Source organism: Sebastes umbrosus, chromosome 7 (genome assembly GCF_015220745.1).
Source record: "Sebastes umbrosus isolate fSebUmb1 chromosome 7, fSebUmb1.pri, whole genome shotgun sequence".
Classification (NCBI taxonomy): domain Eukaryota; kingdom Metazoa; phylum Chordata; class Actinopteri; order Perciformes; family Sebastidae; genus Sebastes; species Sebastes umbrosus.
The window spans coordinates 23,292,763-23,314,436 of record NC_051275.1 but is presented as its reverse complement, the minus strand read 5'-3'; the positions used below and the strand labels follow the sequence as shown (position 1 = coordinate 23,314,436).

The 21,674-nt window shown below is 41.2% G+C and overlaps 1 protein-coding gene across 1 annotated transcript in view; it reads right to left on the bottom strand.

Annotated features, from left to right (window-relative positions):
- megf6 (multiple EGF like domains 6) overlaps window positions 1-21,161 on the bottom strand; it is a 70,422-nt gene extending 49,261 nt beyond the window's left edge. The window contains exons 1-4 of the mRNA XM_037776306.1: window positions 20,850-21,161; window positions 19,696-19,830; window positions 18,882-18,991; window positions 18,634-18,738 (exon numbers count right to left, since the gene is read on the bottom strand). Of these exons, the coding sequence (XP_037632234.1) occupies window positions 18,634-18,738; window positions 18,882-18,991; window positions 19,696-19,830; window positions 20,850-20,932 (433 nt within the window). The 5' untranslated portion in view covers window positions 20,933-21,161. The remainder of the gene's footprint in view (window positions 1-18,633; window positions 18,739-18,881; window positions 18,992-19,695; window positions 19,831-20,849) is intronic.
- Between the last annotated feature and the right edge of the window lie 513 nt (window positions 21,162-21,674).

Genomic DNA, 21,674 nt, shown 5'->3' with positions numbered 1-21,674 from the left:
AGAAAGCAAGCAAAGTAGCTATATGAGCACTGCGAAATTGTTGGCTGTATAGTTGAATTGTTATCTGGAATCATTGGTAATATGGCCCTTAAGTACAATCTGTAGAATCCTGCAGGACCTCAGAAACTAAGGATGGGTCGCCATGTTTGTTTTTCAGGCCACACCCACACTTGGTTTCAAAGGGCAGGCAGTGTTTTCTGGGTTATTTGAAGAGGAAGACTTTGTTTCAGGAATTTCTACAGATGATGGCAGATTATTGCAGATTTAGGCTTAGCTGTCCTGGTTCCAGTTTTTGTAAATGTCTACCTTAGTTGCTATATTGCAGCCCGGCTGCACAAAAAGGCGTGTGAATGACACGATAATGTGCAAGGAAAAAGCATACAATAAGAATGCCGTTCTTGCTTTAGGCGTGTCATTTGTACGCTATGTAGTCTGTACTGACTGCAATGTAAATGCATCAACGTAAATATGCTACGCTCAGAGCTAGTGACGTAGAATAAAAATTGAGAAAGGGCGCTTATGGTGGGCAGACGGGGAGATGGATGAGTCCAACAAACACAGGGCTTTCAACCAGGAGACCAGTGTTCAAGACCGGTGTTTTGTTTTGTAAGTGACGTTGGTGACGTTAGTGACGTTAGTGACGTTAGTGACATGCTTTTTAGTGATGTATTTTCCGACTCATGTTACGTTGTTTTCATATGAATTGTTCTTAGTGTACTTATTTTAAGGCCAACCATGACATTTTTCTAAACCATACTAAGTGGTTTTGTTGCCCCCTGCTGGTACTGCACCTTAATACACGTGTGTAATATTCATGCCTCAGCGAGCCACTGACACTCTATCCTCTGGTGGACACATGGGTCTATTACACACTTTGGCTTGATACAGGGTTGTATATTGCCTTGTTAGGATTATACACATGCAGTTGGCTACATTTCCCTGCCTTGGCCTTTACAAGCCTTTACTTACACGGTAGTCCAGCACATTCCCCTTCTCTAGGGGGGATCTAAGAAACCTTCTGTCTAAACCTGAAAATGTGCACACACTAGTTGCACACAGAGAAACACCCGTGCTCTGCACTTTTCATTGACTCATAGGGAAGTGACATGGCCCCGTAACCTCAGGGCTCTGCCCCCATACACATCCCTACTTTGACCCAGCAGCTCCTGAAAGCCTTAATGAGCTCTCCGTATCAGCTCAGGGTCATTTACCATCATCATCAAGATGACGAGCAGAGTGAGAAACCACATTTTAACAAACATTCATCCGGGCCCTGTCAGGGCACTGAGGACGGTTCTGGGTAACGTGACGTTTACAAGGCAGCAAGTCACATGTTGCTCAGAGAGTGACGTGTTAGCGATGTCTACCATGTGGTGACCAAACTGCTTTGCCAGAACTTGTCACCATTCTTAAATATAACCCTTGTCTTAACTGTAGCCTCAAAGAAAACTTTTAACCCAAATAAAACCTCAAATAAAGACAGAAATCCACACATTTTCAGGTTTCCGAATGTTGCTATTTTTGACTTTCTGGCTAGGCCTTTCACATGAGTCATCAGTCATACTCTGCGTCTCTGGCCAAACCTGATGGTCATCAAATGAACATAATCCTAGAGTAAAAGTACTTTAACATGAGAACGAGAATAGCTGACTTGTTAGCGCGATGAGTCTTGGACCAAACCTTCAAGAAAAGATTTAACTATATAATGTATCATAATTTGAGAGACTTAAGGGATTGAGCTACAGAGATAGAATGAAATATAACTAGATATACTGAACATAAGCCTGCTGTGCATGCAGCCAAAACAAAAAATACCCCAGTAGTCTGAACAACAATCAGTGTGAGGGAGATGAAAAATAGAGCTTAATAGCAGCATTGAATGGATTTATAACAGGGCAATTCTTACTTTTCTCTGAGTCTAGAAATGACAAGACAATGAAAATTCATGAAAATGTCAGAATGTCAATAGAATATGCAGAAATGCATATTTTGACAGTGCAGAATTGTGGCAACTCCCCTTTAATGGGTAGAAACGTTGAGCAGAACCAGGCTCTGGGTGGGCGGCCATCTGCCTCAACGTGTAAATAGCCCCTTTGCTGTCACTCAGAACTCAAAGACAATGCGATTAACTGAGACCCACACAAAGTCTGAGCAGTGTTACTCCTGGCACATGTTGGCATTAAAATAACCACTTCTGCCTGGGTTCAGCTGTTGTGCATTGGGATGTATTACACAGGCCGCCCAGCCGCATGCATACACATACGCATGCATGCAATTATTTCTTTAAGTCTCCACAGACTTGCACGATGTCAATAGGGGACCTTTTATCCTCAAAGATAAAAGGTCTTCAAAATGAAGCATTATCAAAACAAGTCAAGTCTTTTTCTTAATGCATTCAATACACTAAACAGTCCTCTTCAGTCCTTTAGCAAAGACGCTTTTATTGCTCAGGTTTTTTTAGGGTGAATTTCCCTTCCATGATTCTTTTTCTGTCCAGCACACATGTTCCAGGACAACAGATCATGATATCATGGAAACCCGACAGAAACAAACTTGTCACCCAGTATTATTTCAGTATATAAGCAACACATCATTTATTAAAAATGTTATAAAGCACTACGACCTTCCCGATGGGTCCAAGTCCCCTGATACCCAAACACCTGCTGCCTTTTCCTCGATATTCACCATTCCTGACTCCCTTCGTGTGGCCTCTGAACCAAATCTGGACGATCAATCTTCATCTCACTGATGGACTGACAGGAAAGATGACACATACCACTTACCTCAACACAAAGTCATTCTTTTATACATTTAGGAAACACTCCTGTACATCTTTGAAAGTATAGTACACTCCTTCTGTCTCCATCACTTTTTATCTCAGTTTTTCTCTGACATTTTATCTGTGTCATCTTATAAAAATAATGTCTTACATGCAACTTTGATATCTTCCACATTCATAGTTCGAATGGAAAGTGTTGGTCTCCTGTTGGTTTATGAATGGTGGTGATAATGGTTTCCCATCAAGTAACGGAGATAACCGACAGCTGCTTGAATGTTCTTGTGCTCTCTGCAGACTAACATCGGCCACCAAGTCCCGATCCCTGCTTATCTCATTAGATGTTATTGACATTACTTGTCTTCTACAGTACAGTACCTCCCCTGTCCAATTTCTCCAAGGACCAACGCGCTTCCTCCCTCTATAAAAAACAACTATTTGAAGTACTTTGACATTGAATAAATCAGCAAACCTTCAACCATGTGTCCATTCCCCTCATGTTAAAAGCATTAGGCAAAGAAAGGCCAGATCAATAACTGAATCAGCAGGCCTCAGCTGCGCGGCATGTCTCTCAACGCTGTTCAATGAATGTGGAGGGCTTGGATCTCAGACCTCAGTGGACGGAAGCGATACTCAAATCTTACATGATTTACTGTTTCTTCCTCACTAGATGGAAATTGAGTCTTTGGCAGGAATGATTTGTATTTCCTACATTTTCTTCTCAAGTCTCTATTCCCACATTTCTATCATAACAAATTGACCTAGAAAAGGAATGCAACTTACCAAACAACTTTGAAGAAAGTCTGCATTGCTCATCTTTAAAATCTACCTCTCAACAAATTGATTTTGCAAGCTTTTTTTATTCAACTGAAAATGACACATTAGCTAAATTAAAAGATATATGATATTGCACCATCCTCTCTTCAAATAAACCAAAGGGGGATGAACGAGAACATAACAGGAAACATTCTTTAACCATCCGGACTATTGCAGCGGAGCCAACAAATAGGGCTATAAAATCACTGTGGTTTGGCCATGAGCTGTAATATTTTAATGCTGAGGTATTCCACCTGATGATTTGATAAGCTCACTCCCATCTCTCATTTCCTTTGCTCTTTCAATTATTTTTTGGCCAGTGATGCATTCATTATTCTAATCTACAAGAGGAGGTGCAGGTGGGGCAACAGAACTTATTGTTTATTATGATTATTCATTATTCATTGACTCTGGAGAACTACATTGTTGCAGCTGCATTGCTGGTATGATGTGTGCAGTTACTGTTTTGTTTTTTTGTCTTTGTAATTGTCTTGGGGAGCACTAAGTGGCACGCATAAGGGTTGATGTGTTTGGTTTGGATCTAGTTATCTAATCAACCACTGCTCTCAGTTCAGCGTCTCTCATGTTAATATGAATATGGGTCACTAGGGGATGGCATTGTTGGTCTTTTTCAACAACAACTTGATCGATTATCATGAAAGTTTGTACAGACGTTCATGTTCCTCAGAGGATGAATCCTCTCGACTTTGGACATCCCCTGACTTTTCCTCTAGCGCATTTTTGTCTTTTAGTGAAATATCACTATATAAACTATTTGATGGATTGCTATGAAATTTGGTACAGATATTCATGGTACCCAGAGGAAGTATACTAATGACTTTGGTGATCCCATGACTTTTCCTCTAACTTAGGTGTACACACAGTAGCTAACCAATGGCACACTAACAATAAGTGTGCAAGAGAGTTTTTTTGGTAATGTTGGAAGTGCCCTCATCCGGATGCCAAATGACCTTTTTCACAGCCATTGGCAGTTGCGTGGCCTTTTATTTATTGTAGTTTGATTGATTTTTTCCCCCACCCACATTCCACAAAGACCCGCTCAACTCTGCCTCTGCTTGGCTAGTACTTGATGCCTTCTTCACAGATTTTAAGTTTATTGCTAATGAACAAGATTGGTGGAAGGTTGGTAGGGTTAATGATTTCAACTCAGATGCGGATGTCTTCATAAGGATGGCACCCGTCTTGTATAGTGCTCTCATATATAATTACAATGTCCTGATTATGGGAGGAAAATATTTTTAAAAAATGTTGGATGATGAATGACGATAAATACCTGCAAAGAAATGATATTCTCATCAGCCACAACTGTAATTTGTGTTCAGTGTTAATTAGCAAGTGTTAACATGCTAAACTACGATAATGATAAACATTATGCATTAATGGTTTTCATTAAACATTATGCCTGCTAAACATCAGCATGTTAGCATTGCTATTGTGGCTATGTTAGCATGCTGACGTCGCCAAACAGCCTCACAGCATGGCTGTAGACTTTTCTTGTTTTCTGGTTACTTCACAGAGCATTTAAGCAGAGGAAAGAAAGGGCTGTTAGAAAAAAATCACACAAGATCCTGTGAATTAGAGCAAAGGTCAAAGGTCGTTCATAGACAGCTGAGGAGCTTTAAGGAACCTGTCACAGGGAGGAAAGTGAGCTTCAACAATCAGCTCAGTAGTAAATAAAGACAAGACAAAAGTGAGATTGTTTTCAAGATGTTGCATTGAAGGAAATGGACGGCTAGCGTTAGAAAAGGATACAATCAATCAAGGCTTTCAACACAGAGGAAGAATTTGGTTGTCCTTAGGTCGTCATTCAAGCACACAATAATAGAGTGAAGGAACATAGAGCTAGTGTTTGAGTCACACTTTGATCTAGATGGGAACTAGCATTTGGAAACTCTGCATCACTCTGTTCTCACTAGTACCTATGTGTAGGACCAGCAATACTGTATATTTTGGATTTCTACCACCTCACCCCAGCAGCTCATGTGTTTCCCATTTGTCCTTTCAACACAGAATTTATGCTCTAATATAATGGGGATTTTCAGAGACTGTATAGTTTATGCTTGAATCAGATGGGACAGTCTTAGCGGGACACATTTTCGTCTCTTGCTGTGCACATATTTCTTATCTTTCGTCTTTTTATAGCGTTAATAAAATTGAATTTGTTTCCTCAACAAATGAGTTGAATGCTGGTTGCTGGGTGATGTTCTTTTTTTTGTTCAACCCAGTCTCATGGGAAGGCGTATAAATAGCACAACATTACAAGGACATTCCGCATGTCAGGAGGACGCATTTTAGCCTTTGTACGCCATGCAACAAAACTACAGTAACGTCCACAGTTTATGCAACAAAGCCAACAAGTTAGGTTTAGGAAAAACGTCGTTGGGCTTAAAATAAGTACATAAATAAATTTAAATATGGATAACACGTCACGACACGTAGCATACAAACCAAAACACTGGTCTCCTAAGTCCTGTGTTTGTTGGACCCATCCACCTCCCCTCCCGCTCGCAATAAGCGGTCTTTCTCACTTTTTATTCTACGTCACTCGCTCTGAGCGTAGCATATTTACACGTATGCATTTTCTTTGGAGTCAGTGCAACCCACATGGCGAACAAATGACACGCCAAAAGCAAGAAAGGCCTACTTATTGCATGCTTTTGCCTTGCGCATTATCATGTCATTCATACGCCTTTTTGTGCAACCGGGCTGTTTTGTAAGAAACACTCTCATCCATTGGATACCGGTTAGCCTATAAACTGAAGTAATCTACATGCATGACTTGACATGTAATGAATTACAGATCTATGGTGATTTTCATACATCATTCATAAACAGAACTGCAGTGATCACCACACAGTTTAACATTCTTTAGTACGGAATATTAATAATGATACAATGAACTGCAAACTTCATGAACTGATAAATAAAGGTGATCACATGAGCTCTCGTACACCTGAGAGAGAATTACAATCAAGGGATTCAGTGACTTTTAGAGGAAGTGCAAGAAAGTGTCGACTCACACATTCACAGTGTGAGGGTCAGGTCACTGGGGTGCTCACATTAGTCTGCACAGCCATAAATCACACAGTCTTGAGAACCCCTTTAGTCTACGAGTAAGTTGATCCTACCAATTTTAAGTTATTAATGAACAAATGGGTTCTGGTACAACACCTGCCTTTAAAGTCCAACTTGTTGCCCTTTATCTCCATGAAAGCCTCTGTGAACTTCTACATCTGGAATAGCCATCCTGTTTGGCTCACCAGTAGATAGAATAGAAAATGTGTTCCACAGAAAGGATGAAACGTGGCTGTAGATTTAAATGCCTTATGTTCAGCAGGTATGCAACTACTTGGCATCTCACGGCAAACAATTTAGGGCTGATTTTATTTTTGTGTAAAAATGGATTTTAATCTTGGACTAGATTTAATTCATGTCTATAAAGTTAACCATGACACAACATCTAAATCAATTCTGAGAAACATCCTGTAACACATGTGCTCAGTCACACAGCTTCAATACTATTCGCCAATGTCATAAATTTGACCATTAACCAGCTCCCCTGATGCATACTGACAGTGCCTTTTAAAGCAATAGTTCACCCCAAAATGAAAACGAGCAAGCTCAGCTCTATGAAAGCTTTCTACAAAACAACAAAAGGGAAAAGCAGCATATTCCAAAAAATGACAATAAAGCTACTCCAAAAAGCTCACACTGGAAAAACAATCACTTTCACTCCCTTTTTCTGAAGCCAGACAGCTGCACTATGGGTCAGAAAGTCAGATATGTATCCAGTGCTCTGAATGATGAAAGTTAAAAGAAGTTTATATTTCTTTAGCTATCTCGCCCAAAGGCCATTATCAGTAGCTTTTAGTAACGTGGGGAAGATTAACCCTACCAGTTACCTCCCTTTCACAAGTTTATTTTCCTAATGCTAATACTACATGGGCACAGCCGACCCAAGATCAAGGAGTATCCTTTAATCTGAGAGTGCTCCACTGCTACTGCAGGAATCTCACAGTGAGCTTTGGTCAATCACACAGACCATTTGCTCCAACATTAACCTGGTAAACAATGGTGCCTTGATACATTTTGGGAGATGAGGGTGTGCTTGTTTAGTGTGTAAGAACTTCCCTGCCATGTGGCAGCCATTAGGGCTCTAATGAGCTTCTTCCTCTGATAGCTATGCTAAGCATGTAGCACGAGCATTGCCCAGTCTGTCCTCCTGCCAGGCATCCTACCTTCAAGCCTGTGTCTTGACATTTAATGCCTACATTCACGCAGTTAATAGCAGACTTGAGGAATGACAGACCTATGTTTATTTACACACAAAATGTCTACTGTTCAACTGCGTTGTTATGTACTGAATTATGATGCATCCTCTCCTTGTGCATCCTGGACATCCTCAACCGGACCGTGTGGTGGATTCTCTATTAGTCAAAAAAAAAAGTACTGTTAAGCTTCCTATCAATAATATTTTTTTTTAAAAATGCTGAAAGTGGAACAGCTGTGGCTGACATTGCATGTGGAAAAAAACAATCTGTTATTGTGCATTTTTCAGTGCCGCTTTGGTTGGAACAATAAGCCACCTGGCCTTTTAAATCTTTCCAGAGGAATGTTTGTACTTAAAGGAACAGTGTGTGGATCTATTAGCAGAAATGGAATATAATATTCATAACTATGCTTTGAGTGTATAATCACCTGAACTAAGAATTGTTGTGTTTTCATCAGCTTAGAATGAGCCCTTCATATCTACATAGGGAGCAGGTCCGCTTCACGGACTGATGTTGCTCCGCCATGTTTCTACAGTAGCCCAGAACGGACAAACACTGGCTCTAGAGACAGCCTTTCACATTTTTACATTACCTGAAGGCCACCGTAGTTCTCCGACATGCTTGTGAAACCATGGTAACGTAATCCACAGAGTGCAAAACCGTGGTACCGCCAGCCGCCGTCTGACTTCCGTTGCTCCTAAAGTAGTGTTATTATGGTAAGGATGGCCTCTGAGTGAGGCGAACGGCGTTACCATGGTTTTGCACTCGGCGGCTCACGTTACCGCAGTCTTGGAAAGCAGCCCAGTCGCCAGGAAAAAATGTTTGTGTTGGACGTTTCTGCAAACCAGGGATACGCTGAATGTCGACGTTTTTGCATTCGGTTAGAGCAAGTGACGTAGTATAAAGAGCGAAAAGAAACACACTGGGCAGGCTGGAGGGGAGGTGGATGGGCCCAACAAACACCTAGGCTTTCATCCAGGAGACCGCTGTTTCAGTGTTGTTTTCTCTGTATAAACGTAGTAGTTTAAGCCAAACCATGTAGTTCTTTCCTAGACCTAACCTATGTGGTTTTGTTGCATTGTTAAGGTTGTTACGTTACATTGTTATATTGTTGCATTATTATTTTAACACAAACCAAGATCTTTTTTCTAACCTTAACCAAGTAGTTTTGTTGCCTGAGCCTAACCAGTCGTTTCACAACGTTAACCACGTGGCGTTGAGTTTCTGCAAGCTTGATACAAGGCTGATATGAAACGTATTTTTCGTTCAGAAAAGTCGCCATTCAACATATATACATGGTTTGCAGAAAAGTCCCATGCTGACATTTGTTCTGGCAAATGGGTTGTGGAAAGGGAGGAGTGAGTGGTTGGTTGCAATCTGCAACTACACCACTAGATGCCACCAAATCCTCCACACTGTACCTTTAAACATCTGTCTACCTTTTCATCATTGCAAAGGATCTTCAAACTATGGCAAGAAAACAGTTAAATTTTTTTTTTTTTTAGTGTAAATTTTTAACTAAACACTCAAATATGGTCTCTAGTGGTTCAGTAAGGTTTGTCTCTGTTAGTGGAAGGTCTGGTGTATTGTGCCAGAAGCTGCAGTGGCTTTTAAGTCAGTTTTCAACAGCTGATCATTACCATAAATGATCGCCTTAAGTAATATCTTTACAATGTTTTTGCTCATGCACAGTTCTGGGTGTCCAAAGAAAATGTCTAAGGAGAACTGATTATTCAATGATTAAGTTCATATTACACCAGTCTAGCCAACTTTAAAGGGATCTGTTAATCTCTGAAGGCTTACATTGTTAATATAGTTTTCAGTGACCCTTTTCAGTAACCTTTAATAAACAGAACGGGAGAGCTGCTAGCCAAAGCAAAGACCAACCTGTCAGAGGTAATCATGAGGTCTGCGCTGCAGTTCTTTATGAAAATAAAGATCATCATGACATGCACACCTCAAAAACTTCAGCACCACAGCAGCTACAGCGACTAGATTTTGGTTAAAACGAGACCAAAACAAACAATAAGGCCTGTCATCATTACAGCCATATGGTTCCCATCATAATCATAATTCAAAACACAGTCTGCTGCACGCTTTTGACACAATTCAAGCCCTTTAGTCTGTTTCTTGGGCCTTTGGATTAGGGACCAGTATCCAGGATTAAACCGTGTTAAGAACAAGAGAGTTTGGTGCATGAATGTTGTTGCAAACGAGATTATGTCCTCACCTCATTTGCTGACAATGATTTAGCCTGGAACTAATAACAGTCCTATAGATGTGCCCTTTTGTCTAACAGCCAGCAAAAAACTAAGGGAAATAAACGTTCAATAGGCTCATGTTACTCAGGAGTCAAAATAAAAAATGCTTGTAATTGACCTGGAGCTCTGCAGGGGAAATAACTGAATGGAAAGACGCGGAGAGGATAAACTCTCTGAGTCTGTTAGTTAACTTAAGGTGGACGGATCATTCCAGACCTGTAAAAGATATCATTGTTCCCTGAAGTTGTGAGAACAGCCACAGGAGTTTACTGAGACATCACCTGTTACATCCTGTTTTTCATATCTTCATTAGGCCTAATACCACGGTTTTCAACAAAATGAATCTTAGTGTATTTATTTTGAATTGACCTGCATCTTTGAGGTTAATTACTTCCAGAAATCTGAAAAGAAAATATTGTTTTTCCCATTTTGAGTTCTTTCACCGGCGTCAAGGTTCAGTGCAGGAGCAGCCATACCAGTAAAATTAATACAGGGCAGATTTTTTTCCCTCCGTCCAATAGAGTCACATGCAGCAAGGATGTATGATCTTTCTGCAGACATGTGAAAGGAAAGGAAGTGGAACAGAGGGGATCAAACACTGGCTGAGTATTCATAAAGGAGGACAGATAATGTTTCCAGAGTTTTCCCAAGATGCCTAAATATTTTTGAGCCACATTCAAAGGCAGTCCAAAAGCACATGTCTTAGTCAGAGAATGGAGCAAAAGTTAAGTCAGGAAACCCAAATTTGCTTACTTACTACACACAATAGAGTACAAATGAGGAAAGCTATTCATCAAGTATTATACCCCCCTGCTTCTGCATGAGCGAGATTCTTCAGGAACACAGACATACCACAAGGGAACATGAGGAGGACTGCCCCAGGGATTTAAAACCTAGAGCTCTGAGTCAGCATCTTTTTCCCCGGTGTAATCGCCTCCTTCTCCCTAACCAGCCTGTACAAGGAGCCACTCACTCTCCATGTGTCCTGACCACATCTCAGTCTACTATAAACTGCAATACAGTCACAGAAGGCTGCTGTTGTATTAAAACCATTACATGTAGAGTTTAATTAAGGTAACTTTCAAGAAGGACATACAATACATTCAGTATTTTATTATTATATTTTATCCAATAGAAGCAAATACATGTTGTCAGTTCTACCCAGTGGGCAACTCCGAGGTCTGAAAAGTCAAGCCAATGCGGAAGTGCCTTAAACTTGCATTTTTTCTAACTGCCAGCAGGGGGCGACTCCTTTGGTTGCAAAAAGAAGTCTGATTGTATCGAAGTCTAAGAGCAAATGAGCCTACTTCTCACTTGATTTATCACCATAGTAAACAATGTAAACATGAGTTTATGGCCTCAATCGCTAGTTTCAAGTCTTCTTTAATACAGCATGATGTTCATTTAGTAAATTATGGTTCCATTTAGAGTCAAATAGACCATAAAGCAGAGTACGCTTTAGGGCATGGTTACCTCGTGATTGACAGGTCGTTACCACGCCGTTGTCCGGTCTGAGAGTTGTCCGTGTTTTTCGTCTTACAACTTTAACCCTTTCACAGTGTGTTTTCAGTTCATTAAACTTAATTATAACATTTTTGGTCCCCTAAAAATTTCTTATTGAGCATTAGGTTGTACTTAGCTCCACCCTCTTGTGTCAGTTCTGGTTGCAAACAACCAAGATGGCGACGGCCAAAAACCAAGAATACCCAAAATACCCAACTCGAGGCTTCAAAACGGCAGTCCACAAACCAATGGGTGATGTCACTGTGACTACGTCCACTTCATACAGTCTATGTTTCTACCCAAAGATTCAAGACCTGCCCTGCAGCAAATGCTAGGCGCTACCAATGAATGCTACTCTCTGCAACTCTACCTCATTGGCACACAAATAAGCACAACTTACACACAGGCACATGTACAGACAGAGGTTTACATATATGGATATCCACAGAGACAGGTGTGTTTCATTTAATAGGGAAAGAAACCAAGCGTATATGGGAGACAGCCCAAGGTCCTGGGGATTAAACACTCGAGTTCATATGAAGAAAGACGATTCCCATGTGGGAGAATGTGATTTACATCGCAACTGCAACAACTGTAAAGCTTTCTGCAGAGTTCCCCAGAGTGAACACTCTTGGTAATAACACTGTCCACAGTACTTTTATTGGTAAAGATAATTTCTGAAATAATAAATTCTGTTTTTACATGTGCGCATGTTCGAAAAAGAAATGTAAAATCTTGTTTTTCCACATATTTCCCCCAAAGTCAAAAGATTGTTAGAATCATGTACTTCTAGTATCTAATACCGTGTCATCGCAACCCGAATAACCTGTTTTTTCTCCCCCAATATCTGCTGACGTCATTAGCCGTCTCATTACACAGCTAAATCTTCCAGTACAACAGGATCCAGTCTTAGGAGCTGTCCATAATCACTCTACTATAAAGTACTCTGAAAACAGCCAGCCCTCTTTAGTGAGGACCAGATGGTTTCTGTCCTCACACTGTTATGTGCCTGCGTTCTCTTAATTTCATGCAGACCCATGCATCAATTTAACCAAAGCAAAGCCTAGTCCAAGTCTTAATCGGGTGAGACAGAGTGGCATTCACAAGCAGGAGTAAATGCAACTATTACAGAGCAGACTCCGGTGTCTCAGCACATGCTTGGGCTGTGTCCAGGCTGTTTATTACCTCACGGTGTTAACACCATGGCCTTGGTGTCAACGGCTGACATACACTTCCATAGACGGTGCCTTCTGTCTCATATCAGAGATTGGAAGCAGGTGGCCGGGCGGCCCCCACAACACACAGTGGGCTCTACCACCACAACTTGGCAGCGATACCAAAGAGAGCAACATTCAAGAAGCCAGACTGTTCTTTAACAGTGCTCTCTACAGTCTACATTCTCCCTCTACTGAAGTCGAGCTGGAGTGAATGGTGCTGAAAAGGCGAGGCTGATATGTTGTCTCTGCTGCAACCCCTCTCATCCTTCATCCTCAGGATTTATCTAAACACCATGAGCGTTAACAGTGATAGTGATCATTTGCCACACAGTGATCCAAAAAAAGTATTATGTTCTCAGTAACAAACGCATTTCATGTCCTTATTTGCAGTTTAGGCCATGCATCATGTGTCAGCATCCGCCTCAAAAAGAAACATATTCTTTCAATTTGCAGTAACTGAGATGGTTGCCACTTGGGGGCATCATAGACAGGCTGTAAGCAAAACACTGATATATTGATATGGCAAACTTGATATGGAAACATAGTTAGTTAGCTAGTCTTCAGCTGGTTTTTAGAGCTTTTTGTCTGAAAACAGCTAGCTGCTGATGATAGAACAAGGTTGATGGGAGCTATGGGAGTGAACCAAAATAGTGAAGTTGCAGGTCAGAAAACCAAAACAATGAGCTGAAGACGCGATGGTGAACTGCAGTCATTGGAAATTCTCTGTGGCCATCACTACAAGCAAACTCCTTCACATCCAAGTAGTCATATGATCCATTGTTAAAATGAAAATATCTATCATAGCTGTTTTAATTTCAGCCTGTATCAACACACAAATGCACAATCACACCTGTACACTTAAACACACATACATATGGCTCAGCCTCAAAACCCAGCAAGAACTAGCAGTGGCCTTTGGGTGATGAATGGCAGACAGACCAACACCTAGAAAATCAACCAGGCTGGGCCGAAAACAGACGGACAGAGATGGCAAACACTTACCGCGCTACAACAGGCATTACATGCAGTAGGCTTAAGAGCACATGGGGAAAGGATAATAACATGCAGGAAACACCATATAATAAATCTGATGAAGCCAGGTGAAACATCTTCATGACCAAACACCAAGTCCAGTAACTTATTACTCCAAGATAAATCTACAGAGGTCAACATTCCTACCGCTCTACCGTATCGGCTCGTTCTCCATCATACATGAATCACATACTGGACAGTAGTAAGTCTGTCACCGTGGAATGTTAAAGCTCACAACGCAAATCTAATAATGAAGAGGATTCCCTGGTGAAACGCTGGTGGCTCAGTGTGCACACACACGGATATCCAAGTTCCCAGGTTGAGCTAGAGTTGAAGTCTGTCTTGGTAATTATGTTATGCTGGAATGTGGAATTCATGGCTAAAATCCACTGTACACACACAGCAAGTTTCCTGATCCTGCTGGTTATTCTGTCCATCGAGGAATAAATCAAGGTTTTGGGGAATCGCCCAAAGTAATGAGATACAGGAAATGGCGTAATGAGATACAGTATGTCTTTCTACCAACATGGTTTACTTTCTGTATAATGTTAGTAACTATCCAAAGTAATAAACCTTAAGTTTTAATAATAAAATATTAATAGTCCATAGCTTTGTCAGAATTGTTACTGGTTTAAAATTGCTGATGTAGCCAGATTTATTTTGAATTCCTATTTCAGGTGGAAAAAAAGAAAACACATTCTTCTGCTTTCCAGTGAGTTTTAGCAGTACACATTTCTCTTACCACCCGATCGACTGGTATCAGGCCATTAAATAGGCATTATATGTTGCTATAAGCACCATCGATTTGGGTAAGTAGGGGCCTACTACACCTACCATATTGTAAAAGTTAAACTTAAAAGCAACACGTTCTGACGTAAAACTGCATGAAACGTTACGTTTTGAACACAAACAAAAAGGCTTTTTTAGGTTTAGGCAACAAAAACATTTCATTAAGTTTAAGGAAAAACATTTTGTTTTGGTTTTAAATAACTGTTTCAAAAGTGAAAGCGAAACTTAACACTTGTGAACACAAAGACAACTACACATTGTTGGTTTCACATGGGATGCGAACCCCAGCCTACCGGATGAAAACCCTTTGTTTTGTGTCCCAACCTCCACAGCATACGGAGTTACACGCTGTTTATACCAGTGTTTTTTAAAGTGGGTTCCAGGGACCCTCAGGGGTCCTTGAGAGGGTTCCAGGGGGTCCCCAATAAAAAAGGGGAATCATTTATTTTCACTATATCTCAATCCATAACACAATGACAGAATGTATGACTTTTTTGGTCATGGGTTTCATATACTTTCTGTAATAAAACATCTAAAAGCAAAAAAATCCTAGCAGATGGGGTACCCTGGGACAAAATCTTATCAAATGGGGGTCCGTGGTCTAATTTGTGTCAGTTTAGTTGTCCTTGATGTGAAAATGTTTTGGAACCACTAGTCTATAGCGCAGCGCCTGACTTCCGCTTTTGCTCCTGTCATAATTAGTACTGTCGCTAGAGGTCGCTGTCTTGTTGTTTTATACCTTCTTTCGGTGATCTACCATGTGAATAGATGACAAAACCTACTATTGGGTGTAGTAGGCCCCTATTGACCCACATCTATGGTGCGTATAGCGACCGATAACGCCTTTTTAGTGCCCTGATAACAGTCTAATCGGCTGCTCTCACAACCATGTTCACTTATATGGAAACAAAACAAGTCAAACTTGTGGGTGCCTTCCTTTATGGCATTCAGTCTTCATATCATTTTAAATTACCACCTAACTTATGAGCTGCTACGAGTTCCCATATTGTCACATTTTGTGTGTGTTAACAGAAAGCACTAGATCAAACTACCAGGGATGGTTTTCACATCTATTCTCTCACCAGAGTTTTCCAAATTTCCTGAAAGCTCTGTGTATTCCTGTAATTGTTTTAGCAGTTGAGGTTTGTTCCTGAGATGAACCATACTGTATACCTGAGGTATTATGCCACTTTAGTTCAAGCATGCAAAAGCATTATGTTACCTTTATATAACTGAAACGTAGACGGTAGTATTTGTTACAGTAGTCAAACCTCAAGATTTTCATAAAATCTGAATGCCTACAAATCTGAAAGCCTACAACACAGGATTGTTAGTGTATGAGGTTTAGTGAGGGAACCTAGCTGAACACAGGAGCTTGGCTGACTCTTCCCTTGTATAATGATTCTGGCAGAAGAGTGAGGATAAATCTGTCTCCGGAGATGAGAGAAGGAAAAACGTTTTACAAAAAAAGACAAGAGCGAGATGAGCTCAAAGCACAGGATGTGCAAGAGAGGAAGGGGAACCTGGAGGAATTCTGATTATATCTGATATCTCTATCCGTTCCCCATTGGTCACTCCGATGTGTGAAAACCAAAGAGCCCATGTCAAAACAAACGCACGGGAGAGCTGCCTACAACAAACAACGACACATTCCTGTGAAATGTCAAGAGGAAGAACTGCTTAACACCCCTAGGGGGCCAAGGTCCTTTCTCCTGGGAAAGTCAATGAATCAAACAGGAGAGCCTCTGCAGTGTGTGTGTTTGTAAGCATGTGGGGGGAAGGAACTAAATACCCTCTGGTCACCCTCTGGTCTGTCTGCTCCTAAACACTAACAACCTTCCTCCTATTTGCATGTTGACGTAGACTGCAGGGGTTTGGACAGTAGAGAGAACAGACGGTGACGAGACAAGAGGGACCATCCGGTTTTGTACAGGCTTACTGGAAGTGTTTACCATTTAATGATGACAGACATCAGGTTCTCGCTCTGAGGGTCTAGACTGTAAAGTAGGTGAAATGGCCTTATTTTGAAGCCTGAGCCTGAGGTTACTGGGACATTACTGTACATCCTGTTTTTCTCAATTTAGCTTTCTGGTATTTAAATACATTTTAGTAAGTAATAATAACTGATGAGATACATATTAAAGGAATAGTATGACATTTTTGTAAATTCACCTCTCTGGCAGAGAGTTAGATGAGAACGTTGATACCATTTTCATATCTGTATACTGTAAATCCCCAGACACACCAACCCGACATCAGAGAACTAGCGGCGATGAAGGCCACCTGTTGCGTCGCCTCACGACGCCTTTGTTTTGACCGACAAGTTGCACTCGGAACACACCACAAAGAATACAGCCGTCGGACAGTTAGCGCGGACGTTCTGCACCTGCGTGAGATGAAATAACTCTGCCTACCAGCAGGTTGCGGTAGTCTGTATTTGTCACTCAAAAAGGGAAACCGGAATACCGAGGACGGCGCATATACAAGCTGTTATGATACGTACGTGAAATAAAGCAGCGTTTGCCGACTATTTTCACACCACTCTCACTCACTACTTAGCTTTATTGCAGATGGTCGTGTCGTTGTGAAAATATCCATGTACTGGAATGATCAGATAAGATGAAGATGAAAATGTGTTTAAACTCTTGACTTTACTCGTTGGCTTTCTTTACTCACGTGCGTTTCTCTTCTCGTGTACTGATTCGTTTAAGCTAAACCGCCAATCAGAGTGATCTCTCTCACCGTCGGGCGCCGCCATCGATTCAACATGCTGAATTGGCCGAAAAACCTCCAACACGGGCAGACTAGAGCTGACGGTGCAGAACACAACAAAAGAACTAGGCCGACGGACCCTCACCGACGGCCCCAAACTGTCCGACGGCCGACCGCCAGCTTGGTGTGTCAGGGCTTTAACAATAAAGCTACAGCCAGCAGCCAGTTAGCTTAGCACAAAAACTGTAAACAGGGGGAAACAGCTCGCCTGGCTTTATCCAAAGGTCACAAAATCCACCTAGCAGCACCCCTAAAGCTCACTGATTAACACGTTACATCTCATCTGTTTAATCCTCTGAGCGATTGCCAGTCAACTAGTGGAGACTCCAGGAAGTTACTGCTCCCAGGCAAGAAACAGTCTGGCACAGTCTACCCCCTCATAAAACAGCAAACAGTCATTGAGCTGTACTGTTTTAATTAGTGAGCTTTGGAGGTGCTGGTAGATGGATTTTGCTACTGTTCGACAGAGCCAGGCTAGCTGTTTCCCCGTTTCCAGTCTTAATGCTGAGATAAGCTAACCAGCTGCTGGCTGTACAGTTATGACGGTGGTATCAATCTTCTCATCTAACTCTCCACCCAAATGCTAATAGGTTTATTTCCCTATTCCCAAAATGTTGAACTACTACTTTTATAAATTGCTTGTCATGACAAAGAAAATTCAAAATGTGAGTAGTCTAATGCATTAAAGAAATGTTGAGCTACTATTCCTAAATTGAAAAAGTGTCACGTGTGACAAAATGTGTTCTAGGTTCTATTACTGTTTTAACCATATGAAACCAGAACTGCACTTACCCTCATTAGCATACAGTTTTTATAGAGTGGAGGCTCAGCTGGGTTAGCCACAGCACTCCAGGCTCTAGCCTTCAAAGGAAACCGTTCCTCCCAGAGAGCACTTCTTCTTCTACCTCTAACTACCCAGAAACCCCCCCACAGAGCAGCCTCATCCAATCACTGCTCCACTACAGGCTCATTCTGCTTTGACAAAGTGAAAGCATAAGGTCTGAACTGGGCCTATTAAAGCTTTAACATGTTGTTCTATGAGGATGTCAGTCAGTTCACTCACTCACAAAGCTGCACTCAACTTATTGCTGCATACTGTACGTGAACGCCTGTAATGCAAGGAGTGGAGTATGCAGGTTTATAAACAACATTTTATCAGGTGGGAATGAACTCACCATATTGGCACCGCGTCCCTTTGAAGCCCAGTGGACACTGACATATCTGGTCTCCGGTCTCTGCACACTGGCCTCCATTGAAACATGTTTTGGCACCACACACCCCTGCAGATACCACATATCATAGACCACAAGGCTGCTGATGTATCCATGAACAGATGATGGATATATACAAACAATAGCTTCAGCGATATCAAAACTATCCCTGTGGGATACATGCAGTATGTGTGTATAATGCTGTTACTCACTATGCAGACAGCCCATCTCTTCGCCCTCCTGAGTCCAGCCATGGCAGCACTTATAGACTGTGTGCAAATCCATGTTGTACGCCTGCCTGTACACTGTGTAGTATGCTGTCCTGAGGAGGAGAAATTCTGTTACAGTCACAGAGTTTTCTGAAAGCTACATTATAGGTTTATATATATATATTAGCTATTTATTAAAGTTACAGTTTGTAGGATTTGGCAGTAGTGTGGTTGCAAACTGCAACCAACTGAGTACCCCTCCGCTCCTTCCTCCCTTTCCAAGACTGCAGTAACGTGAGCCGCCGAGTGTAAAACCATGGTAATGCTTTTCGCCTCAGTCAGAGGCCATCTTTACCATAATAACACTACTTTAGGAGCAACAGAAGTCAGATGGCGGCTGGCGGTACCACGGTTTGGCACTCTACAGCTCACGTTACTGCAGTTTCACAAGTTGTCGGAGAACAACGGTGACCTTCAGGTAACGTAAAATGCAAAAAGCTCTCTCTAGAGCCAGTGTTTTGTTTGTCCGTTCTGGGCTACTGTAGAAACATGGTGGAGCAACATGGCGGACTCCGTGAAGACGAAAACACAACAATTCTTAGTTTCAGGTGATTATACACTAATGAAAACATAGTTATGAATATTATATTCCATTTTTGCTAATAGATCCCCCAAAATGTTACACACTGTTCCTTTAAGTAATGTATACAGTATGTGTAAAACATTCCATCACGACTTGGCCTACTGCAGCTGTGCTGATGAATGAGATGCCTTCATGGAATAGTAATGGTCAGTAATAAAGTGTTTGTGCGTTTACCTTCTTTCATAGCCCATACACCATCTGTGGCTGGTGCAGCCCTGCTTCCACACCTTCACCATGCGGCTAAACGCCTGTACACAAGGCTGACGGGCCCCAAACATGGACGTCTCCTGGTCAGCACAAACATTTGGCCTGTGCATGGAAAATACCACAAAAAAGGAAAGGTGCAATTAAAATACATTTCGACTTAAAATTGAAGAAAAAAAACAAAACATTATATTGTGTTATGATTTTCAAGAGCAGCTTGTGAGGCTACTTCATTTCCCATTGTTGTATATAAATTAGTATGTATGTTGAGGCTGCAGAGCTTCCAATGGTGGTCCGATGTATGTACTCCAACAAACATGAACTCCCACATGTTCTATACATGTTCAGTTGCATGCACATCAGCTCATCACAGACACATTGTTTGTAAAAAAACAATTACACAGCTTCCTGTTTGGTGCAATGTACTTGATTAGGGTCCAGAAAAAAACAGTCCACGGTACCCTAACAGCACCCCCATAAACAACCAATTCACTTTTTTTTTTTTTTTTCCCAGAATTGTTTGCATGTTCATGTGCCTGCATGCATGTAGTTCATTATACAGCACAGAGGTCTGTATACTGTACAGCACTCTGTCATCTGTCTGTGTTGTTGTCAGTGCAGGTCTCCTAAAACTATCCAGAGGTGTCTTCATCCTCCTCCTCCTCCTTCTCCATCTGGCTTCAATACAGAGCAGCCTGAAGTTAATTAGAGGAAGTATTCTGCTTCTCCTGTTGTGAAAACGATTCCTTCAATCATGTCTAGCACGGACTATTTAAATTGGGAAACCCTCTGGTAGAGTACTAGACAAAACAAATCACAATGCAATGTGCAGCTGTGCTATAAAACACACATCCATCCTTATAGGGGACCTGAAAGAGCGACGCCTAGTGGCCATTGAACAGAGTAAACAACTAGAAAGCTACAGAAATACACAACAAATTTCAAGAACTTGCACTATGTAACTTTGTAAAAATAAATAAATAAATAAAGTAGGCTATGGCTTCTGTCATATTGTAATGCATGTAAACGTAAAACTCTGACTCTGATTATTCAATACAATCTGATAGGCTAAATGCAAGTTAAAAACTGTGCACATTACCTACAAATTAAAATGCATCACTTACATGCCAAGTTGCAACTCCAAAGATGACGCGCTGTGCATGAATGTGCTGAATAATATCACACACAAAATATTTGGCAACATCATTTCAGCCGGTTAAAGACACGGAGAGAAGAAGTCAGTCTGCGCAGCCTCCTCTGTTGTCCATCAGATGAAGAGCATCCTCACATTCATGGAAGTCTGCCTTCTTCAGACATGATGACTCAAGTTGATGGTTAATGTTGCTGTTGTGTTGATATTTCCCGAGATCCGTGAGACGTGATTTCCCGTTCACTGGTTGAGCAGAGGGGCGACTTGTCTGATGTCAATCGCAGCGTCTGAATGGCTCTCAGAGTATAAACGCACCACCCACAGTCACTGAGGGGCCACCTCCACAAACACCCGGCCACATTATGACCTGTGCGTTCACTATTAACACACCCAGACATGCTTTCATAGCAGCCTTTGAATGAATGCATGATGGGACAGTTGTATCAAAGGAAATTATTGCCAGAAGTTTTCTAAATATATAGTATTAAGAAATTATGTGTCTGAAAATGGGAGTGGATTAAGCATTGTCAAAACCAACAAATAAAGCATTTTTGGGGTGTAATGTTGTCCAATAGGCACTACCACACTGACAAAATAGATCTGAGGATAGGACATGATTTTAGTGCATATGTTTTATTGTGTATATATATATATATATATATCAAGAAATACATTCTACATTAAATAGGTCTATTAGATTAGATTTTGACAAACTTTATTGATGAAATGTCACAGCAGCAAAAGTATATACAAAAAAAAAACAGGTGCATAGTATAAATAAATAACAATTAAAAAAATA